Consider the following 15,764-nt stretch of genomic DNA (forward strand, 5'->3'; position numbering starts at 1 on the left):
CTTGGGGAGAAAATGGGAGAAGAATCAGTAAGAAATAAATAAATAAAGAAAACATACTGGCTCATATTGAGCATAAAGTAATCCCCGTTAATGATGCCAAGATGTTTCCTTTTGATTGATTGATTTTCGATTTCCCTCTGATTGACAGGAGGAAGACGATGAGACCGCCTCCACTATGAACCACAGCATCCTGCTGCAGGAGCGCCCAATCAAACAGACCGTCACCAGGTGAGAGAGGGGCGGAGCCAGTGCCTCAATTGAGATGTGAAGTGTCTCATTGACGCGTGATTTCTATTCGCACATAGAATAAGCAATAACCACGCCCTGTGGCGCCGGGATTGGCGAGGAGCATTGAAGCTTGGGACTAAAGCACCTGGGGTTTTTCATCTTTTCAAATAAAGATGTTTAAAAAACTATTGCTTGTTACATTTTCAATGCTGTACCTTTTCTCTGGGTAAGAATTGAGCTTGAAATTAACGATATGATACATTATATTATATGAGCTATGAACGTGAACACAACACCGTTTATATTATTGCATGTTTTTGTAGATTGTGTACATTGTGTAGATTACAATTATTATGCTTATTATTATTACTATGCTAAGGAAGGTAGGTGACCATAATTCATTTCAATGTCCGCTCTCAATGTCCCCTCTCAAAATCGCTGTCCGTTCTCAAGAGCTATTCAGTTGGTTCATGAAATCGCTGGGCTGCGTGCCCTCCAGTGTTGCTCCTGGCCAATCCCGGTGCCACAGGGTGTGGTTATTGCTTATCCTATGTGCGAATAGAAATCACGCCTCATTGACCACGTTTACATGAGCAAAAGTGGCAAAAAGCCATCATCATTTGATTCAAGATTCAAGATTCAAGATTTTTATTGTCACTCCATGGTACAAGTATCACGTGTGAAATTCTTGTGCTGTGGACTCCGTTTACAACATAGTACAACCATAGAACATAGAACCACTGATAGATCAGTGGTTCTCAGTCTTTTTCATATCAACGAGCCCTGATTCAGGTTACTGGAAAATGCTATTTACATATTCACACTATCTGTCTATCTTATTTGGGTTCATATTAGATTATTGCTGTGATGTAAACATAGTGTTTTATAGCATGTCCTTCGTATTTGTATTGTTGTTTATATTATTTAACTTCTTTTTGAACTGTTCTTTTTGTTCTTGAACCTTTTCCTCCTGCTGAATGTGTGTTTGAACAGGGAAGCACTGACACTCCTCCTCGACACCTTTCACAACGAAGCGGAGTCCTTCCTGCTGTCGGAGGTAAGATGGCCAAACACACTTAACGCATCTTTTTATATTGCTTTTATTTTTATATTTCTTTCAACATCCATTCAGGAGGTCCACATCTAAAGGAAGCCATTTCCCACCTTCTGCTTCTCATGCTCCTCTCAAAAGGCGGAAATGCCGTTGCATGTGGAGCGCCTCGTCCAATCGGTGAAGGCGCTGTGCAACTCGTTAGCGGCCGTGGAGACGCCTGACGTGACCGCCGCCCTCAACCAGCTCCCAGCATGCCCCTGCCGCCTACAGCCCAAGGTCCAAAAGGTGAAGATGCCCTGAAGATAACAGAAACCTTTCCTCATTTCCCCAAGGACATTTTTTACATTTATTGGTCTTTTTAGTATTTATTGTGTGAGTGAGGATCAGTTGACGGCAGTTTATTGTGTGAGTGAGGATCAGTTGAGGATCAGTTGACGGCAGTTTATTGTGTGAGTGAGGATCAGTTGAGGATCAGTTGACGGCAGTTTATTGTGTGAGTGAGGATCAGTTGAGGATCAGTTGACGGCAGTTTATTGTGTGAGTGAGGATCAGTTGACTGCAGTTTATTGTGTGAGTGAGGATCAGTTGAGGATCAGTTGACGGCAGTTTATTGTGTGAGTGAGGATCAGTTGAGGATCAGTTGACTGCAGTTTATTGTGTGAGTGAGGATCAGTTGATGGCAGTTTATTGTGTGAGTGAGGATCAGTTGACGGCAGTTTATTGTGGGAGTGAGGATCAGTTGAAGGCAGTTTATTCTGTGAGTGAGGATCAGTTGAAGGCAGTTTATTCTGTGAGTGAGGATCAGTTGACTTCAGTTTATTCTGTGAGTGAGGATCAGTTGACTTCAGTTTATTCTGTGAGTGAGGATCAGTTGAAGGCAGTTTATTCTGTGAGTGAGGATCAGTTGACTTCAGTTTATTCTGTGAGTGAGGATCAGTTGACTTCAGTTTATTCTGTGAGTGAGGATCAGTTGACTGCAGTTTATTCTGTGAGTGAGGATCAGTTGAAGGCAGTTTATTCTGTGAGTGAGGATCAGTTGAAGGCAGTTTATTGTGTGAGTGAGGATCAGTTGAAGGCAGTTTATTGTGTGAGTGAGGATCAGTTGACTGCAGTTTATTGTGTGAGTGAGGATCAGTTGAAGGCAGTTTATTCTGTGAGTGAGGATCAGTTGACTTCAGTTTATTCTGTGAGTGAGGATCAGTTGACTTCAGTTTATTGTGTGAGTGAGGATCAGTTGACTGCAGTTTATTGTGTGAGTGAGGAACAGTTGAAGGCAGTTTATTCTGTGAGTGAGGATCAGTTGACGGCAGTTTATTGTGTGAGTGAGGATCAGTTGAAGGCAGTTTATTGTGTGAGTGAGGATCAGTTGACGGCAGTTTATTGTGTGAGTGAGGATCAGTTGACGGCAGTTTATTGTGTGAGTGAGGATCAGTTGACTGCAGTTTATTCTGTGAGTGAGGATCAGTTGACTGCAGTTTATTCTGTGAGTGAGGATCAGTTGAAGGCAGTTTATTCTGTGAGTGAGGATCAGTTGACTGCAGTTGTCTAGGAATGGGATGCTTATTTAAATGCTTATCTAAGGATATGATTGGATAGGTAAAAGTCTGCAGAGTGATGCGGCCACAAATCTTTCCAGCAAAATCTGTTCTAACAATTTAGAAGTGTCATTACAAAGTACAAATAATATCATTTGGGTGGAGAGCTTTGAAACAGGCTCAGTTGTGAATGATTGCTACAGCAGGATACAGCAGGATTGCTACAGCAGGATCAAATGGAGCTGATATCGCAATTCATTGATCTGAGCCACGATACGCATTGTGACACTTTTCTATCACAATACATTTCCATATCTCTTCCTACCTTTACTCTCTTTCATGGTTTCTTCTGTGTTTTTCCTCCCAGGATGCATCAGTACTTCTTGTCAGAGAAAACAGAGGTACGTACCGACCGACTCCACACACACATTCCCCCCCCAAACAAAGACAAACAGGCTCAGACACAGGAAAAGAAGAATAAAATAAAATAAAATATCATCAAGATTCAACATTACAACATGGTGCTGCCAGTCACATAAGGTGCTTATGTGTTTGCAAGAAATAATGTGCATGGGATCCCCCGCAAGCGACGAGATACCAGCCAGGCGAGCCATCCGCCACCCCCAACCTCAAGTCACCTGTCATTCTTAACCTGGTCAAAGTACGGCAAAAACGGGTCCCACATAGTTGAGGACCTCTTAAGCGAGTTGGTTCTCAGGGACCTGAGTCTCTCCATCTGTACAACAGAGATTATGTCCATCGGCCACACCTGAAAAGAAGGTGGAAGAGGAGGACTTCCATTCCTTCAGAATAAGTATTTTGGCGACAGTTGTCCCCAGTGTCAGAGATTGTTGCACAGCTGTAGGGAAGTTCAGTGAGGACTCCGAGCAGCCGAAGATGGCGAGTTCTGCCTAATTCGCAAAAACCTCCAAATATCGCAAAAAAGTTTTCATGCTTGAGGGAGGCGGAAAAGTCGGGTGTATCGATAAAAGGAAAATGTGAAACGTGCGGTGGAAACAGATTAAGCGATATTCCGTTGTCTCTCCATTCAAAAACAACACAGTTTGCCTTGATCACTGCAAAACATGACATGCCGTGTAGCCTACACACAATAGGGCTACACACGGTAAATCATGGTAAATACGCAGCACAATCCCCGCCGTGGTAAACAGAAGAAGACTGGGATACTAACTTTAAGGCGACTCACTTCTAAAATTGAATGAAATTGTAGGCTATTCACTTACTACCTGCTCCGTGGATTATAACGTTATAGCCTACTTGCCGAGTCGCACCTGGTAATCCAGAAATGGCGTTATGGTACCTTTGTCTAGATCATCAAGAAACTTTAAATGAATAACGTTAGATGTGTTTAACAGAGCTGTATATCGGGTCTAGTAGCTGATCAGCAGCGCAGACAGCCTCAAACACGAGGTGATTGACAGCTCTATAATTTGCAAAATAGCAGTGGATGGAAACGCGCATTATTTCGCATTTTCTTTTGCCGCCTTTCTGAAAATTCGATTAAAAGTTGCGATACATTTGGATGGAAACCCAGCTAGTGTGACCCTAACCCATACACCAGAATTGGGGTAAAAACCTGACGAATGCATCTGCAAAGTTGACTAATGCAGAATCGAACCTATTTTACAGAGAAAGTGGTGGAGAAGTTGACGGCGGCCATCTTGGATCTGGTGGAGCTGTACTGTAGCACGTTCAACGCCAACTTCCACACCACACCACAGAGCCACCGCTGCACTGCTCCCATCCAGGAGGCCGGCCTCGTCACCAACGTACTGTCGTTCAGCGTGTATGCTGCACACCGCATCCCCATCACCTGGGCTGCCAGGTACCACCACACACGCACGCACATGCACACGCACACACACACACACACACATGCACACACACACACACACACACACACACACACACACACACACACACACACACACACACATTTATTGTACTAGGGATCTTGCGTGCTATGCGCGCTCGATTCCTCGGCTTGCCCGTCCTGCAGCTCACTGAGCTGGCCCTGCAGCTCACTGAGATGACCCTGCAGCTGCGCGGACTTGCCCGCAGCTCGGTTGCTGTGTGGCCAATGAGACCAGCATCACTGATGATGTCAGATTTATGACATCACTGATGATGTCAGATTTATGACATCACTGATGATGTCACAGTGGGATTTATGACATCACTGATGCAGTGGGATTTATGACATCACTGGGATTTATGACATCACTGATGCAGTGGGATTTATGACATCACTGATGATGTCACAGTGGGATTTATGACATCACAGTGGGACAGAGAAACAAACATCTCTGATGTCATCATCACTGATGTCATCAGTGACATCATCACTGAACTATAGCCTCAGCCTTAGGGCAATCAGCCTTAGGGCAATTAGGGCAATTAATCTGCCCTAATTAAAAAATCTGGCTCCGTCAGGTCACTCTTTACACTCCCTGAAGGTTTCAGCCCGATCACACAGTAGAGATGCGCACATGAGCGTTTATGCCACCCTAATCTGTGTGTATGCGTGAAACATCCCCCCGCCATAAATCCGCGCAAATGATTTCCTACTATTTATAGATCCGCGCCCGTCATGCACCCGACATTTCACAACGCTATAAATGAGCGAATCTCGCTTTGGGGAGACGGTTTCTGCTGCCGTCAGTGCGATCACTGCAGTCCAGGACTCCAAATAAACGTCCATGCTGTATTACGTCCAGTCAGCACTTGCCCTCATGTAGCTTACTAGGATAACGAATGCTATAGCTTTAAGTTTAGTTTACTGGATTCAGTGGATTGGCCTCATCGTATGGGAAAATACGAACATGTCTTGTCTTTCCAACCAGTGGCGGCTCCAGGGGGGGGCTAGGGGGGCCTTGAGCCCCCCCTGAAATTAGCCAAGCCCCCCCTAAGCCCCCCCTGGAAATTTCTTTGGAGAAAAACAAAAACTTAATTTATAACAACTAAACTAGGCTAATACACTCAGACCACAAGGCCACTGAGCTGGTTTTGATAAAAGTATCAAAACGCCTGTTGTCCAGCTCAGTCACTAGTCTTGTCACTGGTGTGATTGTTATATAGTGCAGTCTATATGAATGGTTCTATTTCTTTTTACTCTGGCACAGACTATTGATGAATGGATGTGCCTGTGTATGTGGCACTGTTTATTTACATATAGCCTATATGCAGTGATTAGCCTAATTTGTCTCTAAAATATAGCACATTTTAAATCTTTTGTGTAACTTGTGAATATAAACTCTTGATTTACCATCTAAATGTGTGTGCTGCATATAGCCTTGTGTAACTGGACTCATCAGTCTCAACATACAGTGTGACATAGGGCTAAATACACAGTCAGTCTTCAGCTCATTGAAGCACTTACATGCATAATGTTGGGTTGGGGATTTGGCTCTCAATGGAAAAGCAGTGGGCCCTCCTTGTCTAATAGTAGAGCCTAATTCACACCCTATCATATTATTATTATTTCTTATATTAGTGGTTCTCAACCTTTTTACACAAGTACCTGAGAAATTACCACCATATGAATGTATGAGAGGGAGGGCCCCCAGGTACCACCAGTGGTACCTGTACCACAGGTTGAGAAGAGAACCACTGTCTATTTATGTAGAAAAAGTTAGCCCCCGCTGTAAATATTTAAGCCCCCCTTAGCCCCCCCAGCCACAATTGGCTGGAGCCGCCACTGTTTCCAACGTGTCGTCAGCGGAGTCTCCTGTGAGGTTCTGGTGGACTATCCCTTCACGTACGGCACGTATGGCATGGATCTTGTTTACCACTGTCTTGGGTCCTTCTGTCCATCCACAGTTACATCTATTTAACATCTGTTCATCCACAGTTACATCCATTTAACATCTGTTCATCCACATTTACATCTATGTCTTCCTCTCCCTCTCTCAGTAAAACAGTGAGAAAGTGCAGGGTGGGGTGAGATAACTCCACATGTTTCTGGAATGTTCTCGAGTCAGTATCTTGGAATGAGATGGATCATTCCTGCAGGGAAAATCACACTTGACTCAAGAATACAGAACCAAGTTGATACAAGTAGAAACAAGATACAGGATCTCAAGTGAACATCAACAATAGATTAAATGAGAATATATGGTACTCTGTACACAGCCTGCACACAGTCTGTACACAGCCTGTACACAGTCTGCACACAGCCTGTACACAGCCTGTACACAGTCTGTACACAGCCTGTACACAGCCTGCACACAGCCCGTACACAGCCTGTACACAGTCTGTACACAGCCTGTACACAGCCTGTACACAGTCTGTACACAGCCTGTACACAGCCTGCACACAGCCTGTACACAGCCTGTACACAGTCTGTACACAGCCTGTACACAGTCTGTACACAGGCTGTACACAGGCTGTGTACAGACTGCACACAGCGATTACACAGCCGTGCTGCTAATCCAGAGCAGCAGCAGCAGCAGGAATCAGGAACAATGCAGAGATCCAGTGCACACCAGGACTGTTCTTTTATTATTACATTACATGAAACACAGCGAACGCAGATTAAATGACTGATTTTCTGCAGTGTATGGAGTCAAGACATGACTATTTTACACAGTGTGCATAATGGTTATCTATGCCCATGTTTCCAAATGTGTCCTGAATATCTTTGAGGTCTCTCTCTCTCTCTCTCTCTCTCTCTCTCTCTCTCTCTCTCTCTCTCTCTCTCTCTCTCTCTCTCTCTCTCTCTCTCTCTCTCTCTCTCTCTCACACACACACACACACACACACACACACACACACTGGAGCAGGTCCAGTGGCAGCTGTTGTGGCTGGAAATCCTTGCTCTAATCCCCGAGGATTACATATGTGGGTGGAGAACCCTGAGAAACAGCTACACCTCCTCTTCTCCTCCTATCAGCTCCACCTCCTCTTCTCCTCCTATCAGCTCCACCTCCTCTTCTCCTCCTATCAGCTACACCTCCTCTTCTCCTCCTATCAGCTCCACCTCCTCTTCTCCTCCTATCAGCTCCACCTCCTCTTCTCCTCCTATCAGCTACACCTCCTCTTCTCCTCCTATCAGCTCCACCTCTTCTCCTCCTATCAGCTACACCTCCTCTTCTCCTCCTATCAGCTACACCTCTTCTCCTCCTATCAGCTACACCTCCTCCTATCAGCTACACCTCCTCTTCTCCTCCTATCAGCTACACCTCCTCTCCTCCTATCAGCTACACCTCCTCTTCTCCTCCTATCAGCTCCACCTCCTCTCCTCCTATCAGCTCCACCTCCTCTTCTCCTCCTATCAGCTACACCTCCTCTTCTCCTCCTATCAGCTCCACCTCCTCTTCTCCTCCTATCAGCTACACCTCCTCTTCTCCTCCTATCAGCTACACCTCCTCTTCTCCTCCTATCAGCTCCACCTCTTCTCCTCCTATCAGCTACACCTCCTCTTCTCCTCCTATCAGCTACACCTCTTCTCCTCCTATCAGCTACACCTCCTCCTATCAGCTACACCTCCTCTTCTCCTCCTATCAGCTACACCTCCTCTCCTCCTATCAGCTACACCTCCTCTTCTCCTCCTATCAGCTCCACCTCCTCTCCTCCTATCAGCTCCACCTCCTCTTCTCCTCCTATCAGCTCCACCTCCTCTTCTCCTCCTATCAGCTCCACCTCCTCTTCTCCTCCTATCAGCTACACCTCCTCTTCTCCTCCTATCAGCTCCACCTCCTCTTCTCCTCCTATCAGCTACACTAGTGTCCTCTAGAGCGAGAGTGGCATCAGCGGAGGACCAAAATGCGAGACTCATTAGCCAATGAACAGCCAGGAATGGGTCTCGCGCTACTTTTGCATTAGGGATGTTCATTTTTAACCATTTCCATAATCGAAATTCGGGAAAATTAACGATCAATTATCTATTATCGATAGCGTAATAATAATAATAATAATAATAATAATAATAATAATAATAGCTCAGCTCACCGGCCGTGGCTTCCAGGCTTATAAACTCGTGACAAAAACCTCATCTGTCCTGATGGTCGAGTTCCATCCAGCTGCTCTCAGTCCGATGCTCAGGGCCGATTTTACACTTCATGGGCCCTGGGGCTATTCATCTCTGCAGGCCCCCCCCCCTCAAGCGGAAGGGAGTGTCCCGCCGAATTTTTTTTGTGTGTTTTTTTTTAACCTTTTTTAGCCGTATTTAAAGGAATATCTCATTTTAAATCAACATTAGGATTATACTGTTGTGATGTCATTATTCAGTATCTTCTCCTTTTCTCACTAACTTTCATGTCACCACCTGCTCTCCTGTCAGCATTCTAACTTACAAACACAAACTGTAGGTTTAGCCATCATGTTCTTTCATAAACAGCCTGATTGGAAAGAAAACATTGCCACTGAGATGTCACAACAAGCACTTTTATTATTATTATTTAGTATTTATTATTGCTGTTATTATTACAGTGCACACACACACATGGTTATTCAATTATTGCACCAAAAAAATTTTTTTTTTTTTTTTTTTTGGCCTCCTTGATGTCCCGGGCCCCGGGGCTTCAGCCCCGGTAAGCCCGTTGGTAAAATCGGCCCTGCCGACGCTTGGATATTATTAGCCATGACTCCCACGAGATGTGTGTGAATTGATTCAGGTGGGCGTTAGCAGCTAAAGGCTAGCTGAGTCCATGCTGACTGCTGCTACTAGGCTACTTCATAGTTCATAACGTCATAAACAAATAAAACGACTTGAATTCACTTAAACACGGGTACCGTTACTCACACTTTGTTGAAAATTAGGAGAGAAGTGGACAAAGTGTCATAGTTTTAACAGCCTCACTGAGGTCCGCAGACCGCTGGGTGCGTTTGTTTGTGTCCCCGGCGCGCATGCCGGTGTGAATTCCCCATGTTTAAAACAGTTTTGTTGGCACAAAGGCCTGTGCCCAGCCAGAAAACTAGAGACTATATGAAGCTCCACCTCACGTTAGTCGGCTGTGCAATGGAGTGGGGCGAGGAGGAACGAATTCCACCCAAACCTAGTCCGCAAAAAAAACAAAAAAAAACAAAAACAATAATCGAAAAAAAATCCACCTGATCGAATTCATTCCTCAACGATCAATTATCGATAATTGATGAACATCCCTATTTTGCATGCTAAAATAAAGCTGATAATGTACAATTTGATTCAAGGGGGGAAAAACCCTTCAAAGTACAACACAAACTGTCTATTTTGCTGCAACTCGACAGTGCTGCTTAATCCAGGACCTTACTTCCTGGAACTATCTACACGGCTCTGGAGCGTACATACAGTATGTCTTCTTACTGTTGATTGACTAACATTGGGAAAGGTTATTAACTCTGACTTCATCATCTGACTCTGCACTTTGTCATTCATGTTCCGCTATCAACACTTAGCACTGTGTATCTGCTTACTGTGCATACATGTATGTTACATCTCCAATGCTCTGTGATGTCCATATCAAATAAACTTAACCTTAACCTTAACATTTCCAAGTAGGAAATATCCGATAATAGGATTAACACATTAAATCATGTTAGAATAGGTTAACAGAGAAACAACAGAAGGTTAGGCCTAATAAACCAGAATGCATTTCGCTCTCCTCCCCTAAGCAATAGCTGCTGTGCATATGAGGTTGACAAATAGCAGTATTTCAGATGTTTTATTATCATTATCATTATCATTATCAATATGGCGTAATTTGCTGATCTGGCTACAAGTACTTAGGATCTGGATGATACAACAGATACTATCAGTGCAGCATGAATGTAGATCTGAAAACAAAGGCAGTCCAGTGAGACACAGGACCAACTTCCACCCCTCATACACTCCTCCATCAACCCCCTCTGCTGGAACGTGATTGGCTTCTGACAAAAGGCTGCCTGCCTGGGAACTGGGCTTGACCTTTGACCTCCCGGGGGAGGCGGGACCCCGGGGCTGACTGCTCGCTAGGCACCTGGCTACCAGTGTGGTACGCCATCTGTGTGTGTGTGTGTGAGAGAGAGAGAGAGAGAGAGAGAGGGAGGAATGATGTCCCAAAAATAATCTATCCTGCGTATGTATATAACATTGGTTTCAAAAACTCATTCACAGTAAACACAGATTCAATTAATGGATGTGCTGTTTTATTCAGTGCTGCTGTGCCTTTACTTGGCCGGCTACTGTCACAAACTGCTACCAGCGTTATTAAAGTCAAAGCGTCCGGGCTTTGGGAGGCTTTTCCTTCATCTTGAGCCTTTTCCCCCCCAGAGGGAATCCAGCTGCCTCCAGACCCTGTCTGCCTCCAGACCCCGTCTGCCTCCAGACCCCGTCTGCCTCCAGACCCCGTCTGCCTCCAGACCATGTCTGCCTCCAGACCCTGTCTGTCTCCAGACCCTGTCTGCCTCCAGACCCCGTCTGCCTCCAGACCATGTCTGCCTCCAGACCCCGTCTGCCTCCAGACCCCGTCTGCCTCCAGACCCCGTCTGCCTCCAGACCATGTCTGCCTCCAGACCCTGTCTGCCTCCAGACCATGTCTGCCTCCAGACCATGTCTGCCTCCAGACCCTGTCTGCCTCTGCCTCCAGACCCTGTCTGCCTCCAGACCCTGTCTGTCTCCAGACCCTGTCTGCCTCCAGACCCTGTCTGCTCCGTTCTTTTTTCATCCAATCCCTTTTTAAATAGCTTCTCTCCTGGGAAAAGACTCCCGGCTTCTCGCTTTAATAACAGGGGGAAAAGGAGAGAGGAGATGCAGACATAGAGATACTGTATGAGAAGATCAGACATAGAGATACTGTATGAGAAGATCAGACATAGAGATACTGTATGAGAAGATCAGACATAGAGATACTGTATGAGAAGATCAGACATAGAGATACTGTATGAGAAGATCAGACATAGAGATACTGTATGAGAAGATCAGACATAGAGATACTGTATGAGAAGATCAGACATAGAGATACTGTATGAGAAGATCGGAGGAGGGAGATGAAAAACGTGCTTTGAGAGAAGGGCAGAGAATGAAGGAGAGGGGGGAAATGAGATGGATTGAACGTGGCTTAGAACAACCTTTTCCATATCAAGGAAGCTCATTTAATTTGCATTGGAGGCACATTGTGTCTCAGATGTCTCAGTCATTGCTAGGTATGGTTTTGTGGGAGAGAGAACAGTGAAGCTACCATCAAAACAGTCATGCTGGAGTTGAACAATTCATCAGTTTGCTGGGGGACCACCTGGAACCCCCTCAAGGACACCCGGTGGTCCCTGGAGCCCCCTCAAGGACACCCGGTGGTCCCTGGAGCCCACGTTGAGAACCGCTGTGTTAGAAAGAAGGGTGGTCCCTGGAGCCCACGTTGAGACCCACTGTGTTAGAAAGAAGGGTGGTCCCTGGAGCCCACGTTGAGACCCGCTGTGTTAGAAAGAAGGGTGGTCCCTGGAGCCCACGTTGAGACCCGCTGTGTTAGAAAGAAGGGTGGTCCCTGGAGCCCACGTTGAGACCCGCTGTGTTAGAAAGAAGGGTGGTCCCTGGAGCTCACGTTGAGACCCGCTGTGTTAGAAAGAAGGGAAAGGTGGATGGCAGGAAGAGCTAGCAGATAAGCAGAAACTGCTGACCCACATACAATCACTTTTTATCCATATCACACACACACACACACACACACACACACACACACACACACACACACACACACTCACTCTCTCTCTCTAGCATGCCATGCTCACTGAACACACACACACACTCTCTCTCTCTCTCTCTCTCTCTCTCTCTCTCTCTAGCATGCCATGCTCACTGAACACACACACACACACTCTCTCTCTCTCTCTCTCTCTCTATCTCTCTCTCTCTCTCTCTAGCATGCCATGCTCACTGAACACACACACACTCTCTCTCTCTCTCTCTCTCTCTAGCATGCCATGCTCACTGAACACACACACACACTCTCTCTCTCTCTCTCTCTCTCTCTCTCTCTCTCTAGCATGCCATGCTCACTGAACACACACACACACACTCTCTCTCTCTCTCTCTCTCTCTATCTCTCTCTCTCTCTCTCTAGCATGCCATGCTCACTGAACACACACACACACTCTCTCTCTCTCTCTCTCTCTCTCTCTCTAGCATGCCATGCTCACTGAACACACACACACACTCTCTCTCTCTCTCTCTCTCTCTCTCTCTAGCATGCCATGCTCACTGAACACACACACACACTCTCTCTCTCTCTCTCTCTCTCTCTCTCTAGCATGCCATGCTCACTGAACACACACACACACTCTCTCTCTCTCTCTCTCTCTCTCTCTCTCTCTAGCATGCCATGCTCACTGAACACACATGCACGGTTGTATGTGCTTTTTTGATTCAGTGGGCGGCGCTTCTAAAAATAGCACACTACTCCAAATGCATGCAATGTATCACAGGTGAATGCATTCTTTCATCCTGCGCCAATAGAAACACTTTTTGTATTATGACTTTCATTTATTTTATTAACAGTCAAATTAGCTCATATTTAATTAAAAAAGTATGTTGGAGCGTCTTTTCCCAGTGTCAAAAATGTCCCTGGTTAATTCTGATGAATAACTAAATAGTTGGGGGGGTATGATGAATTATTTACAAAATAATTCTTAGCTGAATCAAAGCTGCTCTGATGAAATATTCAGTATGATTTGAGGTCACTTCTGATGCATCTGTGCTTCCTCTTCCCGGCAGCTACGAGGGCTTCTTCCTGTCCTGCTCTCTGACTCACGGAGGGGCGGAGCTCTGCGCTCCCCAGCACACCAGCAAGCAGGCGGTCAGCAAATACCTCTTCCACCTGGTCGTCTGGGATCAAAGGTACAGTACACTACGCACTGCGCCTGCTCTTACTGATCTGCTCTTACTGATCTGAACTGCTCTTACTGATCTGAACTGCTCTTACTGGGCTGAACTGCTTTTACTGGGCTGAACTGGTCTTACTGATCTGAACTGGTCTTACTGGGCTGAACTGCTCTTACTGATCTGAACTGCTCTTACTGGGCTGAACTGCTTTTACTGGGCTGAACTGCTCTTACTGATCTGAACTGGTCTTACTGGGCTGAACTGCTCTTACTGGGCTGAACTGCTTTTACTGGGCTGAACTGGTCTTACTGGGCTGAACTGCTCTTACTGATCTGAACTGGTCTTACTGGGCTGAACTGCTCTTACTGGGCTGAACTCAAGGGCGTCGTTTTGGTGTCAAAGTTGGTAGGGTCGAGGACGGCATGAGGGGAGCGTGTTTCGGGCGCCGCCGGAAAAAATTTGAGGTTTTTGTTTTACCTTTTTTAGGGGGTCATCCCTATGTTCCCTGGGTCCTATGTTCCCCGCTTTTCCCAAATAGGGTCCTATGTTCCCCGCTATGTTCCCTGGGAGAGGTTAGGTTTTGGGTTAGGGTCTGGGGGAGGTTAGGTTTAGGCGTGGGGGGTGGGAGAGGTTAGGTTTTGGGTTAGGGTCTGGGGGAGGTTAGGTTTAGGGTTAGTGAAAAACGGGGAATATAGAACCCGGGGAACATAGAACCCGGGGAACATATACATGATCCCTTTTTTAGCCATATTTAGACGAATATCTCATTTTAAATCAACATTAGGATTATACTGTTGTGATGTCATTATTCAGTATCTTCTCCTTTTCTCAATAACTTTCATGTCACCACCTGCTCAGCTCTCCTGTCAGCATAATTGTAACTAACAAACACAAACTGGAGGTTTAGCCATCTAATCATGTTCTTTCACAAACAGCCGGTTTGGAAAGAAAAAATTGCCACTGAATCCCACACATCATACATCCTACATTTCTTCCTCCTAAGAGTTGCACGATCTTCAGTCAGATGTCAATTGCCACCATTTGACATCGCCAATACACTGTTGTCATCGCGCAAGCACATGGCTACTTAATATGGACGTTAACGTCCATATTATAGCCATGTGCTTCAGCTGCGTGCTGTACTTTGCTAAATTAGCATCGATGCTAGCGGGACTTACCTGCTTGCTGCTGCTTGCACTGCTGCACTGCTGCTTCACTGCTGCTTGCTGGTAATGTTAATCCCATGTCAGAAAAAGTCTCCAGATTTGTCGCTAACAGGAGGGTCTGTCTGCTGCGCATGATTTCTATAACCCGGAAAACTGTGTGTGGGTGCGCGTTTGTTTGGTCATCAGCCAAATGAGCCAATCAAACGGGAGTTTTGGGAAAAAAAACTGGACTGGCCCATTCAGTTGTGAAAAACAGGGGTAAATGTAACTTTGAACATATTGCAAACTAATTTCACTCAATAATGGTCGGGTCAATTCTATCCTTGCAAAATATGGGAAGACAATCTAAATGACCTATATAACTGCACTCCAAAGATAATGCAAATAAGGTTGCTTAAAAGTTGGTAGGGACAATTGGACACCCTGAGTCTTGACCCTAGCAACCCTACCCAAATCGACGCGCCTGGCTGAACTGCTCTTACTGGGCTGACCTGCTCTTACTGATCTGAACTGCTCTTACTGGGCTGAACTGCTCTTACTGGGCTGAACTGCTCTTACTGGGCTGAACTGCTCTTACTGATCTGAACTGCTCTTACTGATCTGAACTGCTCTTACTGGGCTGAACTGGTCTTACTGATCTGAACTGCTCTTACTGATCTGAACTGCTCTTAGTGGGCTGAACTGCTCTTACTGGGCTGAACTGCTCTTACTGGGCTGAACTGCTCTTACTGATCTGAACTGCTCTTACTGATCTGAACTGCTCTTACTGGGCTGAACTGCTCTTACTGATCTGAACTGCTCTTACTGATCTGAACTGCTCTTACTGGGCTGAACTGCTCTTACTGGGCTGAACTGCTCTTACTGGGCTGAACTGCTCTTACTGTGATGACATCAGAGCATGATCGGTGCTCAGTGTGTTTTATTAGACAGTTGGAAGCAGTGTAGCTAAGCGTTCCCGGGTGATTCCCCTTCCTTTGGAAATATAATAATAA

General features: G+C 45.7%; 1 protein-coding gene across 1 annotated transcript in view; it reads left to right on the top strand.

Annotated features, from left to right (window-relative positions):
- pik3c2b (phosphatidylinositol-4-phosphate 3-kinase, catalytic subunit type 2 beta) overlaps positions 1-15,764 on the top strand; it is a gene marked incomplete at its 5' end in the record, with an annotated part of 74,285 nt that overhangs the window by 11,804 nt on the left and 46,717 nt on the right. The window contains 6 exons of the mRNA XM_083660673.1: positions 149-228; positions 1,222-1,285; positions 1,421-1,567; positions 3,185-3,218; positions 4,468-4,663; positions 13,499-13,621. Of these exons, the coding sequence (XP_083516799.1) occupies positions 149-228; positions 1,222-1,285; positions 1,421-1,567; positions 3,185-3,218; positions 4,468-4,663; positions 13,499-13,621 (644 nt within the window). The remainder of the gene's footprint in view (positions 1-148; positions 229-1,221; positions 1,286-1,420; positions 1,568-3,184; positions 3,219-4,467; positions 4,664-13,498; positions 13,622-15,764) is intronic.

This window comes from Poromitra crassiceps (genome assembly GCF_964638095.1).
Source record: "Poromitra crassiceps genome assembly, chromosome: 25".
NCBI classification, from domain to species: Eukaryota; Metazoa; Chordata; class Actinopteri; order Beryciformes; family Melamphaidae; genus Poromitra; species Poromitra crassiceps.